Below are 15,405 nucleotides of genomic sequence, written 5' to 3' on the forward strand. Positions count from 1 at the left end.
ATATATATATTGAGCATTGTGTATATATATATTGAGCATTGTGTATATATATTAATATTGGGCATTGTGTATATATATTGAGCATTGTGTATATATATTGAACATTGTGTATATATATTGAACATTGTGTATATATATTGAACATTGTGTATATATATATATATTGAACATTGTGTATATATTAATATTGAGCACTGTGTGTATATATATATATATATATATTTATTGAGCACTGTGTATTTATATATATATATATATATATATATTGAGCTCTGTGTACAGAGGAGAATGCAGTTCAGACAATAAATAAACCCCCAGCACTCACCCATAGCTCCGTGCCCCAGCTCATGGTGTCTGTCCAGGGGGGCCGTGGGGTGGCTCCCCCTCCCTCAGTGCAGCAGAATAACGGGCACAGTACCCGGCTGGCGGGCGAGCAGTCACAGTCTCTCTGTGTGTCTGTCTCAGAGCAGGGAGCGCTCTCTCTCTCTTTCTTTCTCTCTCTTTCTTTCTCTCTCTCTCTCTCTCTCTCTCTCTCTCTCTCTCTCTCTCAGTGCGGGCGGTGTACGCGGCTCCTGTCACAGCCTGTCTCCCCGTGCCTCGCGCTGTCTCATCCCCTCACACACAGCCGCTCGGGAGGCACCGCGGGGACGCGCCTGGACAGGACCGCTCAGACGCTGGACGAGGCGCGCGGCCGGTGGGCGGGGCGACCTGGGCGACTGCCAGGAGAGGGGCGGGGGCTAGCGGTTGCCTAGCAACACTGGGAAGAGGGAGACATTGAGACTTAAAAAAAAAAAAAACACTCGAAGAGTTAAGAATAATAACAGTAATAATGATTATTAGAAGAAGAAGAATGCTTATCACTGTGATTACTGTTATTATTATTATTAGTGCAGCATAATAATGTCACTGACAGCATGGCACTCATTGCACAGGGCTTGGCATCCACTGACATGTACTCCACAAACACATAGGGCAAGGGTGCCCAAAAAGGAGATCACCACATGTTTTAAAACTACAGCTCCCATGATGCTTTGCCATGCTAAATATATACAAAGCATCATGGGAGTTGTAGTTCTGAAGCTGCCCATCCCTGCGATGCATACAATAGCTCTATATTAATATTCAAGGAAGTCATTGCTTGCTAAGGATGATGGGCACTGTAGTCCACAGCAGTTTGGCCTAGCCTACTCCCTAATAATATCCCAGGGTTTTGCTTTACAATTCTTCCAAGTGGTCCCTGCCTGGCTTTCTGTGAGATGCAGTGGGTGTGTGAGGCAAGACAGCTCTTGTACACCCATGATATCTCATATGGACTGCATCTCCCAGCTAAACAGAGGATGATGGGATTTTTCGTTTTTTTTTTTAACAATAGAGGAACAGGATATCATTCCTTTTGCACTGACAAGTTATGATTAACCATTGGCATTACATTTCACAATCTACCACTAACACTGAGTACAAGTGATGTGGGAGGGGTTAATAACAAGCTGTCACTGTAACTCTATTACACTACCAATAAAACTGCAAAATTTTGAATGAGTGATTAGAGCGTTGGGCGGGGCCAAGAGACCGAAAGGGGCGTGCCTTCGGCTCACTGTGGGCGAGGTTAGCTTTGACAGCTCGGGCACGCGGACACCAAGAATAACGGTTACCTTAGCAAGAAACATTCCAATCTGACGTGGGCGTGGCCTAAGGTTGAAAGAACGAGGCTTGGTACGCAGAGCAAGGGGAGGAAAGTGGGCGTTCCCAGCAATTTGACAATAATATAGTAATACACATATAAACTGTTAGGCGATACCGCCCCCTTGTGGTTGCTTTATTTTATAGCATTTACATGTAAAGTAATGCAATGAATATAATAAAAAAAAATTAAATACATTTACTGTTAATTTACATTTTTTAAAACAGCTGCTATGATGTTAGTCAAATACGCTACGGAATCTGATGGCGCTTTATAAATAATAAAATAATAAAATAATAAGATGTGTACATTTTATAGTTATAATATAATAATAATATAATATATTATAATAATAATAATAATAATAATAATATAATAATATTTAGATTAAGCTGTTTTTTCGCCCCCATTGGACTTTTTGGGATAGTTTGGGGTTTATTCCAAAAAATGGATTCTGTACGCTACGCAGCGACATAGATTTAATGGTAAATAAGGACAGAAAGGTTCATCAAGTCTGTTAATATTACAAGTGAATAGTAAACTAAATTAATTCTTAGGATAGCAACGGTGACAGGGATAGCAGCAATACAGCATGGCCAAATCCTGGCTATGATACAGTAAAAAGGGCTGTGTGTCATATTTGGTGGTCGTAAAAGAGTTAAAGGGTTGCAGTTGCAAGGATTTTTGGCTACACAGGCGAAGAAGCATTTTGCTGCATTTTGCTTAATCTTCCTCTTTTGTGTATCTCTTTCTCCGCTTCCGCATCCCCTCTATGCAGGGCTCGAGTCCTGCAGGAACGTGTGGGAACGGCGTTCATCCTGCACTTTTTTTACAGCAGGAACGTTGCTCCTGCAGGCCCCCCGTGTTTCCCGTGTTCCCCCTGTCATGGGGAGCCCCAAAAGGTGGCCTAATGGCCACCTGATGGACCACCCTGTCTCCCTGTCAGACGCGGCGAGGGAGCTGTGTTCTCTCTGCTCTGCTCCCTCGCGCGCCGTTTGCTGATGCCGGGATCAGTAGGCAGCCCGCGTGGCGAGAGGGAGCAGATCAGAGAGAACACAGCTCCCTCGCCGCGTCTGACAGGGAGACAGGCGACTGCCGCACTGAAGCCCCACTGGACCCTAGGGACAGGTCCACGACAGGTCTCCAGGTAGGGAGGCTGGGTGGACATTTTTAAATTTGAAAAATAATAATTTGTGTGTTTCTGTGAGTGTATGTGTGTCTGTGAGTGTATGTGTCTGTGTGTGTGTGTCTATGAGTGTGTGTCTGTGAGTGTGTGTGTCTGTGTGTGTGTCTGAGTATGTGTGTGTGTCTGAGTATGTGTGTGTGTTTGTGAGTGTATGTGTGTGTGTCTGTGAGTGTGTCTGAGTATGTGTGTGTGAGTGTCCGTGTGTGTATGATTGTGTGTCTGTCAGTGTGTGTGCACACGTTTATATATGCATACGAGTGTTGTGTGCACCTGTCAGTGTGCGTGTGCACACATTTATATATGCATACGAGTGTATATTATTCTTTTTTTTTGGTGGGGGAGGGGGTGATCTTGGGTGATTTCCCACACTTTATTTATTCCACAGGACTTGACCCATTCCTCTATGTATCTTTATCCCCCCAGCCTCTCTGTGTGTCACTTCACCCAGCACCGTGTCTCTTCCCCACATCCCCTTTGTATCTATTTGTCCCCTCCAGGCCCCTCTGGGTGTCTCCAGCCCAGGTCATTCTCTTTTACCGCTTCCCCAGCCCCTGTCTCTTTGACCATTTCCCCAGCCCCTCTGTCATTTTGTACCCCATTTTCTCTCTTTTTCCATTTTCCAGTCCAACTGTGTGTCTCTTTTCCCCCCACCTTGTATCATTCTCCCCCAGCCTCTCTGTGTCTCCCCCCCCCCCACCCCTTAATGTGTCTCATTTTCTTTCTTTTCTTTTTTTAAACACTTTATTGATTTTTTAAATATAGGACAATCAAAAAAAGTACAAAATACACTTTAAGACCCCCACAAGACAATATTACATTTATAGGCATACCATTGAGGAGAGGCCTTGGGGAACTCAAACCGCGTAGCAATGAGGATAGGCATAGGTTTGGAACAAAACTGAATATTTATATTCAGATTAAGACTCAAGATCTATTTTGTTCAAACTCTAAGATTTTATTTAGCCAGGATTTCGCTATAGTTTTGTTTCCTTGGATCCAATCCCTGTGACTTATAGAGTAATGTTTCCTATTTTAATTACATAGTTACATAGCTGAAAAGAGACTTGTGTCCATCAAGTTCAGCCTTCAATTGAAACGTGACTTATGATACGACCATGTCTAGAATAAATGGTGTAAATACTTCCCAGTTACGTACTATAATTATTTTAACTGCAATTGGCACGAACGGTCCTGTTCGTGCATTCGAATGGGACTTAGACATTTTTCTGTGTGGAATTGACCGACCGCACAGCCCAAAACTCTTTTGGGCATGAAAATGTGCTTGCGTCAAATAAGACTTTCTCTTAACTTTTTAACCCCTGAACCGATTGCCCTGATTTTTGAGTATGTGTTTATTTCCCGCATGCTGATTCTGAAAATTTTATGTTTGTGGCATGTTTGTGGCATGTATATTTTAGAAGTTATAAATATTGTGTAAAAACTGTATTCCTCTGCCTGTATAATGATATTACCCATTGTGTTCAGTAATCATATCACAGGCAGAGGGGAGGATTTTGTGTGGGAGTGTCTGTGTGTATTGTACGGATTGATTGGTTGTTCTGTAAAACCCTGTGGCCTGTACTGTGTTTGTGGATTGGGAATAAAAGAGGCTGTATGTGCCAGTACAGTCAGATTCTGCTTGACCCTCAAAACGAAGTGTCGTCTCATTATTGGGGGATTTGGATTGTATGCTGACTGCCAGGAGTGTAAACCTTTCATATGTTTTTTCCTGTTCGGCTGTTTCCAGTGTTCATGTGTTTTCAGTTCGGGAGATTGGTGCTTGCAGTAGCTGTCGGTACATCTGAAAAGGGGAATATCGCCTAAACGGTTTTTAACCTCTGGTGAGCAAAACGGTCCGTTACAGACCACTATAATGCCAGGAACATACTCGTTTTCCTGGCACTATAGGGTCCTTGGGTCCCCCTCGCCGTGCTCTTGGGGGAGGAAGGCGGCTAATCCCTTACCTTTTTTCCAGCGCCGGCTTCCCTCGGCGCTGGGGACTCTCCTCCTCCTTTCCCCGTCATCGGCTGAATGCGCATGCGCGGCACGAGCCGCACGCGCATTCAGCCAGTCCATAGGAAAGCATTCTTAATGCTTTCCTATGGACGCTGGCGTCTTCTCGCTGTAAAAATCACAGTGAGAAGTGCGGAAGCGCCTCTAGCGGCTGTCAATGAGACAGACACTAGAGGCTGAATTAACCCTAAGGTAAACATAGCAGTTTCTCTGAGACTGCTATGTTTACAGCAGAAAGGGTTAATCCTAGAGGGACCTGGCACCCACTTCATTGAGCTGAAGTGGTCTGGGTGCCTATAGTGGTCCTTTAACCGGAAAAGTCATCATCCCCCATCCCTCAAGAGAGGTATTCCAGTCGGACAATATCTCCGACTAAGGAGGAATTGTTCATCTATAGATGACTTTAAAGTTAAAGCCAAAAAACTGAGGGAAAACTTTAAAGAAAAGGGGTACCCTAAAAAATGCTTATCAAAGAGCCCTCTTAATGGATAGAAAAGTACTCCTATCTGACAAAATACCAGGTACCTCTAGCCAAGACCAAATCAGATGCATAGGCACTTTTGAAGCAGGGTGGTATGCTGTGAAAGGGACACTAGAAAGATTTTGGCCACTGTTAGTCTGTTACAACAGGATAAACATCTCCAAAAGGCCATCACCCTTCGTGCTTCCATTACAGAAAGAAGGGGTAGAAACCTGGAAGATATACTGGTCCTTAGTTATCTGAAACCAGTACCGACTAATGAAACTTGGTTAAAATCTTCCGTTACTGGGACATACTAATGTGGAAGATGCAAGGCCTGTAAATACATCAACAGAAAATTTAAGACCTTTGCAAATTTCACAAATTCTGAACAATTTACTTTCAAATCCTTCTTTTTTTTTTTTTGTAATTCTTTATTTTTGTGTGCTAACATAAACATAGCAACTCACTATGCCACAATAGCATTTGCAAGTCGTATAGTATTACAGCATTTCACAGGTATGGCATTCAAATACTAGCACTTTTTTAGATTAAGAGGTAAACAGGCAATACATAAACGTCGAATGTTTGTACACAGAAGTTAAAGAAAAGCATATATACAAATCGTGATGGGTAAGAAAATTGGTAAAATAATAATAAGGGCAGCTATCATAATGCTCAAGTACATTGTAGGTGGATGAGAGGAGTTATGCCCTGTGGAACATCTGGACTCGGGTAGACAGTTGTGTTGTCAGTGCTAGTGTTGCTGTGCCCTGTCTGGGAGAGTGAGGACGAGGGTAGATGGCATGTCAAGCATGTTACTAAAACAGGCTTAAATGAAGCCGAATGGTCTTTGGTAGTGGAACAACTGCATGAGAAGCTTTGTGTGTTTGTACATCATAAGCAGGCTGACGTTTAACTGGGCTATGACGTCCGGGGTCAGTTGGCTAGGTTAGAAATTTAGTGAGAGATATATACAGTATGCTTGTGAGAAGCGTTGGCCAAGAACGGGATAAACAATAACCAGATTATAGCGTGTAAGGATTGGGTCTGCAGTGTTAGGTGCATGAGGTACATCCGGCCTCCCAAGCAAGGGGGTAGTGTGAGATGTGTGGTGGCAGGCTGTCCTACCGCTAGGACAAAAAGAAGGGTACATAACCACCGCTAGGTATGCAGCGTATAAAAACTACATATGCACTCAATAAGTCCCGCTCTCACCCGGATGGGCGCTGGTACAATAATAAAAGGAGCTGCAAGCCGTCCCCTGACGCCATCTGCTCGCTTAGGTAGATAGGTCAGTCTGTGGCTCAGCGTGGTGGGGGTCGTGTTGGGGAGCGCCGGGTGCTGTTAGCCAACTGTCCTGAAGTGCTATATATATGGTGGGGCAGTAATTGCCCTGGTAGTGGTCGTCCATAGGAAGTCACATAAACATTCGGGACCGGGAACATAAGAGCCTCGGAAATGCAGGTAGTTGTTCAGGCAAAAGTTCCTGTGGGTATGGGCAAGAACCCTGGGCTTTGGGGCCTTCAGCCTTCGTTGAAGTTCAGGTTGTGGCCGGTAAGTCCGATGGCCGCCTGGGGACAAATTCCGGGGCGTTAGCAGTTGCCCAGCGTGGAGGTTGTGTGAGACTCGTCGGAGGCTTAGACAAGTTAGGCATGTCCAGGGGTAGGCCTAGATGCCTCAGGGCCATCGTTGCTTCCTGCAGGGACCTAATGGTGTGCGTGGATTCGCCTTTGGTAACCTGCAGGGTGTGCGCAGGGCCCCAGCGGTACTTCACGTGGTGTGTGCGCAAGTGGGCAGTAAATGGCCGCAGGGCTCTCCTCCAAGCCAGGGTGGCCCCAGAGAGATCCGCATAGAACTCAAGGTTCATGTCCTCGAAAAGGTAGGTTGGGTGTTCTCTAGCAGCTGTCTGGACTGCGGTTCTGTCCCTCTGGGTTTGGAATTGAAGGATCACATCTTTAGTAGCCGTGGCCGGGGCTGCAGCAGGCTTTGGGATGCGGAATAAGCCTTCCAGCGTCACTGCCTTAGCAGACTTCGGGGTCAGCAGTGCTGTGAGGAGCCTGCGTGCGAAGTGGGGCAGTTCAGCATCAGGTATATCATCCTTAACGCCTCTGATTTTTAAGTGTTTCAGGCGGCGGTTGTTTTCCATCGTGGCGAGTTTCAGCTCAGTCTTTTCGTTTTGCTGTTTAAGCTCTGTAATAGCCTGCTGCAGCTCCTTAATTTGGCCGCCGTGGGTTTCTATGGTGGTGTCCACTACCCTGAGCCTGCCGTCTAGGCCCTGCAAGGCCTCCCTGAGTGAAGCCACATCGGGCGAGATTTTTTGGTGGTGTTCCGCCATCAGTTCCCTGATTGCCTCCATGCTTACCGGCGTGGGTTTTACCGCGGTTGGCTGGGGCTGTCTCCGATTCGGTGGTTGCTGTGGCTGGGCCAGAGGGGTCATCTCCTCTGCTTCATCGGATGTTTCCTCGTAAAAATCTGAGCATCCTCCATGCGTGGACGCCATTTTGGAGCTAGTTGCGCCCTGGGCCTGCCGCCAGAGTTCGTCGATGTGTAAGTCCATTCTGGGTTTGTCTGGTTTAAGTTTTTTAGTTTTCCGCCCCATTTTGGTGCCGGTATGCTTTGGGGTCTCCACCGGGATGGATTTTTGGTTGTAGTGGCCTGGAGCTCTTCAGCCATGCGACCATTCGCTTCCTCAAATCCTTCTTTTTTTTTTTTTTTAATTCTTTATTTTATTGTGCATAGCAAGAAACATACAATGGAGCAGGTCAAGCCACAACAGCAGTATCTGCCTTATCTGTCAACATATAGGAACAATTGCGTGGCAAGTTAGAACATAGCACATTTTGTAATTTTATATAACGAAGTTTCATCGAGGTGTAGATCAACTTGTCAGTTATGAGTGACTATTCATTAGGTACACAGCGTGGTTTTCTAACTGACTATGGCATGTAGTTGAGGGTTACAAGCTTTTTAGAGTAAATGTCAACCAGGCACGGTGCGCCATCGGCATCTTAATGCAAGAAATCAGCACAGAAGTGGCATTCACATTGAACATTAGCTTAAACATTAACAATGTCCTAATCATTAGCTTTAACTTTAGTTCTATCAGAGAGTGTGTGCAGTGGATTATCTTTAAGCGAAACAGGCTTACATTTAAATCAATTGCATTGAAAGTTAAGTTAACTACATGGCATGGCGGTTCGGAGAGGGTCATTTTGTGGTACCTATGCCATTATTATCTGGTAAGTGTAGCTTTGTGTGATGCATTTCAATCTAGTGTAGTAAGGTATATCAGGTAACGAGTGTACAGAACCCAACAAAATATGGTACATTTAGTGAGGCATATGCTTTGCCATTGTCGAGAGACAGTCTGATTAATTCCTCACCCCCTTCTTATAGCCAGTCCAGAGTACCCATGAATGTCCAGGAAGAGAAGGGTCAGGAAGGTATGGATATGCGGTGTGTTGACAATCCATATTTGTGAGTGAGAGCCTTTCAGCGTCTGGTGGGGTGACTGGGTCTCTGTGTGCAGCTTCTTCTGCTATCAGCCGACGCCGGTTCTGCTGGGCTTTGTGTGGGTCTCCTGGGTCAGTGTTCTCCCGCTCCCTCAAATCCTTCTTTAACTGCCAGACAACAGGAGTAATTTATTTGCCGACCTGCAGCTGTCAAAAGATGTATGTGGGTAAAACTTGTCGACCACTAAAAGGCAGAATCTTGGAACATGTTAATTCCGTTAACCCATAACTTCATGTTGATACACGTATTTCAAAGCATTTGAAATTATTCCATGGTGGATCGGCTGACAAGATTCGATTCAACGGAATAGAGAAAGTCAACCTTGGTCCAAGAAGGGGTGACCTTGATAAGAAACTCTTACAACTCCATGTGGCCTGAATGAAGGTTTATCCATACGCTTCATTTATTCCTGAATAAGCCTACTTTATAGTCAGCACTGTATATATGTATATAGCTCAGTATCCTTATGTTATGTAAACTAGATTTATTATAGAAATTTGTAAGTACTTTTCTATTTTTTTTAGTGATCACTCGACGCACCCGCAGCACAGTTGGTGGCCCTGTTCTCCTTATTGATATCGCTCACTGTTGGATCTACTGTCTAGTGTCCTCCCATTGTTAGGTTATTCTAGTCCCAATTAGAACTTCAGAATTTTACAATCAATATGGACCTAAATGTTTATTTCCATACTACTTTGTGCAGACCCACATATATATGTGGGGGGGGGGGGCCTTATTTTTACAACAGTGAGCAGGATGCTCATTGTTTAATAGACATGCCCCTACTCGCGGCATAGCGAGCGGAGGCATTCGGGATATTTCAATCTCCCTAATGCTATTATGGGGGTCATATTGACCCCCATAGAGTGAGGGAGAACATGGAGGCTTAGGAAGTGGCGGGGAGCACTGCTCCCTACTGCTTCTATTTTTACATTTTATAAGGAGGGAGCTGCGAGCCGGTAGCTCCCTCCTTGTAATAAACTGAACAAACGAACACCAATATTCCGTGCTTGTTTGTTTGTCTGACATTTCTATTCATTCGTCTTTCTGACGAATGAATGCATAGATGAAATTCCCATTTGCATGCCCAAATGCTATCTCGTGTGGGCAGATGACGTGTCCCACAGGGACTTCATCTACCCACACAAAGATGGCGGTTCCCAGGACCTAGTTCAGAGCAGAAAATAAAGATGACAAATTATGTAATATAGGGGGCTTAGGTTCATTTGGAGGTGACTAGGAGGACAATTAGATGTAGTGGAGTCAGGAAGGGGTTTTAAAAAAAGAAAACGGGATTCGGCAATGACAGTGCCGCTTTAAATAAATAAACAAAATCACATTATCACTGTAAGCATAAATACCCTATGAAAGGAGGAGCATACTCTGACCTGATCTGGAGGCAGGAGAAGCAAAGAAAGAGGAAGTGTTATAATGGAACAGTATTTTTATTGATGTTACCTTTCTCTGATTGGTTGATTACTTTATTGTTGTTTGCTGCTATGGTGGTGCAGTAAAGAAAGAATGCAAAATATGACGCCTCCTGTCGTGATAAAATACTGAACTTGCAATGGGCGGCCATTGATTAGCTAAGAGTTTCAGCTTACACTCTAGGCCAGTGGTAGACAACCGTCGGCCCTGCAGATGTTGTGGACCACATCTCCCATAATGCTCTTACACCCATAATGCTAGCAAAGCATCATGGGAAGTGTAGTTCAAAACATCTGGAGTGCCGAAGGTTGCCTATGCCTGTTCTAGGCCAATCACTAGTTCCCAATGATTCCATTCTCTGCTCAGCAGAGCGATTAAGCAAAGAGATGAAAAGGATCGGGGGGAGGAGGGGACAGGGGAATCTTAGGTGTTAAACTTTAAGAAAACATTTTAACACCTAAAGGTAAGTCTTCCCCCAGGGACTCTAGGCCTCAATGCAATTTAATTTAGATGAAGTTAAGTTAATTTTTACTTAGTATAAGTACATTTGGCTGAAAGGCCACAAAACGAAAAAGAAAAAGAAAAAAATAATACAAAAAAGAAAAAAGAAAAAAGAAAATGAATGCAGCTTCAGAATTAATTTCAATTGTATGCTGTCTAGGAGGTGGGAGGGTTTGGGAGGGAGGGTCTGCTGCTGATTGGCTGGAATGTGTCTGCTGACTGTGAGGTACAGGGTCAATGATGACGAATAGGGGGCGGACCGAACATCGCATATGTTCGCCATCCGTGGCGAACGCGAACACGCGATGTTTGCCGGGAACTATTCGCCAGCGAACCGTTCGGGACATCACTAAATATGAATATCTCATGCGTATAGGATATATGAGATAGTTCCAGTTTGAGTTATAGCACTATAGTTTAACTTCAGAGTACACCAAATTGTAGTAAATGTAAACAGAATTTCAAAATATTGTCAAGAAGTGCTAATTTTGAACATTTCTCCAACACAGATATAGTCACAGCAAGGCTATTTTGCTGTTTAGAGAATAATGGAGAGAAAAAAACGGGTCGCAAGAGTATTCTGAGAACGGACAGCAGCTGAAATAGCCTGCCCTTCGGTGGGTCCCCGCTCAGAACTCAAGCTGGTTTTAGCTCATCTTGTGCCATTACAGAGAGAACATATCTGAAGCATATCAGACTGGTCCCACCCATACGGGCAGTCCAGATCCGAAATGCCAGCAAGTGCTCTCTGCACGAGAGATACAGCAACCCCAGACGATCGTTTCAGCCTTGTAAGGCATCATCAGTGAGGCATAGCTGATATCTCTCTAGGCACCGTGAGCAAGGGGTCCACGTCTGGATTACCCTTTAAGCTTATGGAGAGAAAAAAACGGGTCGCAAGAGTATTCTGAGAACGGACAGCAGCTGAAATAGCCTGCCCTTCGGTGGGTCCCCGCTCAGAACTCAAGCTGGTTTTAGCTCATCTTGTGCCATTACAGAGAGAACATATCTGAAGCATATCAGACTGGTCCCACCCATACGGGCAGTCCAGATCCGAAATGCCAGCAAGTGCTCTCTGCACGAGAGATACAGCAACCCCAGACGATCGTTTCAGCCTTGTAAGGCATCATCAGTGAGGCATAGCTGATATCTCTCTAGGCACCGTGAGCAAGGGGTCCACGTCTGGATTACCCTTTAAGCTTATGGAGAGAAAAAAACGGGTCGCAAGAGTATTCTGAGAACGGACAGCAGCTGAAATAGCCTGCCCTTCGGTGGGTCCCCGCTCAGAACTCAAGCTGGTTTTAGCTCATCTTGTGCCATTACAGAGAGAACATATCTGAAGCATATCAGACTGGTCCCACCCATACGGGCAGTCCAGATCCGAAATGCCAGCAAGTGCTCTCTGCACGAGAGATACAGCAACCCCAGACGATCGTTTCAGCCTTGTAAGGCATCATCAGTGAGGCATAGCTGATATCTCTCTAGGCACCGTGAGCAAGGGGTCCACGTCTGGATTACCCTTTAAGCTTATGGAGAGAAAAAAACGGGTCGCAAGAGTATTCTGAGAACGGACAGCAGCTGAAATAGCCTGCCCTTCGGTGGGTCCCCGCTCAGAACTCAAGCTGGTTTTAGCTCATCTTGTGCCATTACAGAGAGAACATATCTGAAGCATATCAGACTGGTCCCACCCATACGGGCAGTCCAGATCCGAAATGCCAGCAAGTGCTCTCTGCACGAGAGATACAGCAACCCCAGACGATCGTTTCAGCCTTGTAAGGCATCATCAGTGAGGCATAGCTGATATCTCTCTAGGCACCGTGAGCAAGGGGTCCACGTCTGGATTACCCTTTAAGCTTATGGAGAGAAAAAAACGGGTCGCAAGAGTATTCTGAGAACGGACAGCAGCTGAAATAGCCTGCCCTTCGGTGGGTCCCCGCTCAGAACTCAAGCTGGTTTTAGCTCATCTTGTGTATAAACCCCTTTTATTTTACAAATGTCCTTTTCCCCAAGAACACATATTGTTTCTTGTTTTTGGCATGTGGCCCAGCTTTGTCTTCATTTGTTTTGTTCTTATCTGATATCTCAGTGTGTTCTTTGACCATTCTACCTGCTTGAAGGTTTTACCATTTTGCTTTTCTATAGGCTTTATGTGAAAGGGACACTATATGCACCCAGACCACTTCATCCCATTGTCCATGTCCCCTTAACCTTGCAATGTAAAACATTGTTTCAAATAAACTTTGTAGGAGGAAGTCCAGAGTCTTCAAAAGCTGCATAGGAAAACATTTATTCAATGCTTTCCCTTGGTGAAGGTCACAGGCGCATTGGGTTCCCCCATCTGTGTGATGTCACGGGAGTAGGAGACCATTCCAGCACTGAGGGATCTTCGTGCTGGAAAGAGGTAAGGTTTTTAATCCTTTAATCATCGGGGAAAGGGCCGCAGAGGCACACTATGGTGTTAGGAATAGTGATGTACCAAACGGTTCGCTGGCGAATAGTTCCTGGCGAACATAGCGTGTTCGCATTCGCCACGGCGGGCTAACATATGCGCGGTTCGATCCGACCCCTATTCGTCATCATTGAGTAAACTTTGACCCTGTGCCTCACAGTCAGCAGACACATTCCAGCCAATCAGCAGCAGACCCTCCCTTCCAGACCCTCCCACCTCCTGTACAGCATCCATTTTACATTCATTGTGAAGCTGCATTCTTAGTGAGAGGAGGGACAGTGTAGCTGCTGCTGATTTGATAGGGAAATTGATACCTAGGCTAGGGTATTCAGTGTCCACTTCAGTCCTGAAGGACTCATCTGATCTCTGCTGTAAGGACAGCAACCCAAAGAGCCCTTTTTAGGGATAGAACATCAGTCTGCTTTTTTTTCCTGTGTAATCTAATTGCAGTTGCCTGCCTGCCAGCTTCTGTGTCAGGCTCACAGTGGATACTGTGCCCACTTGCCCAGTGCCACCACTCATATCTGGTGTCACAATAGATTGCATTTAAAAACAAAAAAATGGGGGGCGGGGCCGGGCCGCTGAGCCGACTGGACGCCATCCGCTTGGGCTCCAGCTCTGAGCCCGTGGAAAGGGCTCAAAATGAAGATGAAGATAGCCGCACTATCGGAGCCCTCACTGCCGCTGTATGGAGGGTGACGCCAGCATCAGCCCGATGCCCGTGAGTGACACTCCGCCGACCTCGTACGGCCGTGGTGTGACACGCTCCACTGGGACAGGAGGGGCCGCATAAACAAAGCCTCCAGGCATGGGATGATACCCTGGCTCGGGGCACGGCCCCGCTCCCCCCCCCCGGCCGGTGGGGGTTATCCCGGCATCATGGCGGCGGCCCGCAGTGTGGCGGGAAACCCCGTGCTCGGCCCTTGCCGCTCGCCTACACTAGCTGCAAGGAAAACAGCCTGCTAGCAGATATGGACAATATCAGGAATACACTCTAATGAGGATTACAGGGACGCATGCAACCATCTGAGGTGGCACCACAGCCCACGCTGAGCCCCAACTATAGCAACTGCGGATGAGAATCCTACCCAATACAATACCCATTCCCTCCTGGAGCCCGGGTAAGAGACATATGCACCTATAACAGCACATACCAAGCCGGGATACCGCGGGCCCCGTGCGGTGGCGGACCCACGGATGCCTGCCCTCGGGTGACCGGTGTGTCGGCACGGAGCCGGCCAGGCCCTTTGGACTTGGTGGGGATCCAGAGGACTTTGCCCCTGATTCAGTGAGCCCTGTGGGACCGGAAGGCGCGTGACCCTCCGGCGGACCCGTGGCCGGGGGGCGCTCACTGGTACCAAGTATGTGACCGGAACCAGGCGAGGCATGGAATGGCTGGGGCCTAGGGGTAGATCTGGGAGAGCCGGGGAGGTGCAGGGGACGGGTGACCTGAGGATTCTACGTGGGGGGGATCAGCCGGACTGCCCAAGTAACCGAGTGCCCACGGCACCAAGGATCTACCCACCGACGGACTGGAGTCTGCCCAGGGTGGGGGCACAAGAGGGTGATCCGTTGCGGAGATGCCCGCGGGTGTGAATGGCCCATCTTAACTCGACAACATAAAGGACTCATCCTGCTGAAAGCTCAGAGGCTGAGGACAACGCTGCTCCCGTCTTGTTTAAAGTTTTATTATTAATTTTTCTTTCATAAGCATTCATTAATTGACATAACCAATTGTAGACGACTGTTATGGATCACTGAAATTAATATATGCGTTAGTCGTGTTTAACCTTTTTTTGATAATTTTAAATATAACGTTTTGAGACTGACATACATGGTGACATAATTTGACTAAACTGTGTGCTGTAGGCTTATGTTATTTTCTGCTATGTATTTAAATAATACGCTATACCATGAAACTGTAAAGCTACATATTATCCTTGATGCACATATTTGCCTTCCCTGATGTATGTAAAAATTACGCAAAAAGTGCACTGTTCCTCATGGCACATACCTGCTAAACTTCTACTCGATATTAAGCTTACGTTTCTCTACTTTCACTATTCTCACGCTAAACTTGTTAGCAATACTATGAAACGTCTAATTAACCAAAAAATGTGCAAGTTATTTTTATGCCACAACTATGTTTATCACTCTATGAACACCGCGCT

The 15,405-nt window shown here is 46.0% G+C and overlaps 1 protein-coding gene across 16 annotated transcripts in view; it reads right to left on the reverse strand.

Moving 5' to 3' along the window:
• Positions 1-679, reverse strand: part of FNBP1 (formin binding protein 1) — a 191,824-nt gene extending 191,145 nt beyond the window's left edge. For all 16 annotated transcript variants that reach the window (XM_063432408.1, XM_063432406.1, XM_063432419.1 and 13 more), the window contains exon 1: positions 326-679. In XM_063432408.1, the coding sequence (XP_063288478.1) occupies positions 326-349 (24 nt within the window). In that variant the 5' untranslated portion in view covers positions 350-679. The remainder of the gene's footprint in view (positions 1-325) is intronic.
• Between the last annotated feature and the right edge of the window lie 14,726 nt (positions 680-15,405).

Source organism: Pelobates fuscus, chromosome 9 (genome assembly GCF_036172605.1).
Source record: "Pelobates fuscus isolate aPelFus1 chromosome 9, aPelFus1.pri, whole genome shotgun sequence".
NCBI classification, from domain to species: Eukaryota; Metazoa; Chordata; class Amphibia; order Anura; family Pelobatidae; genus Pelobates; species Pelobates fuscus.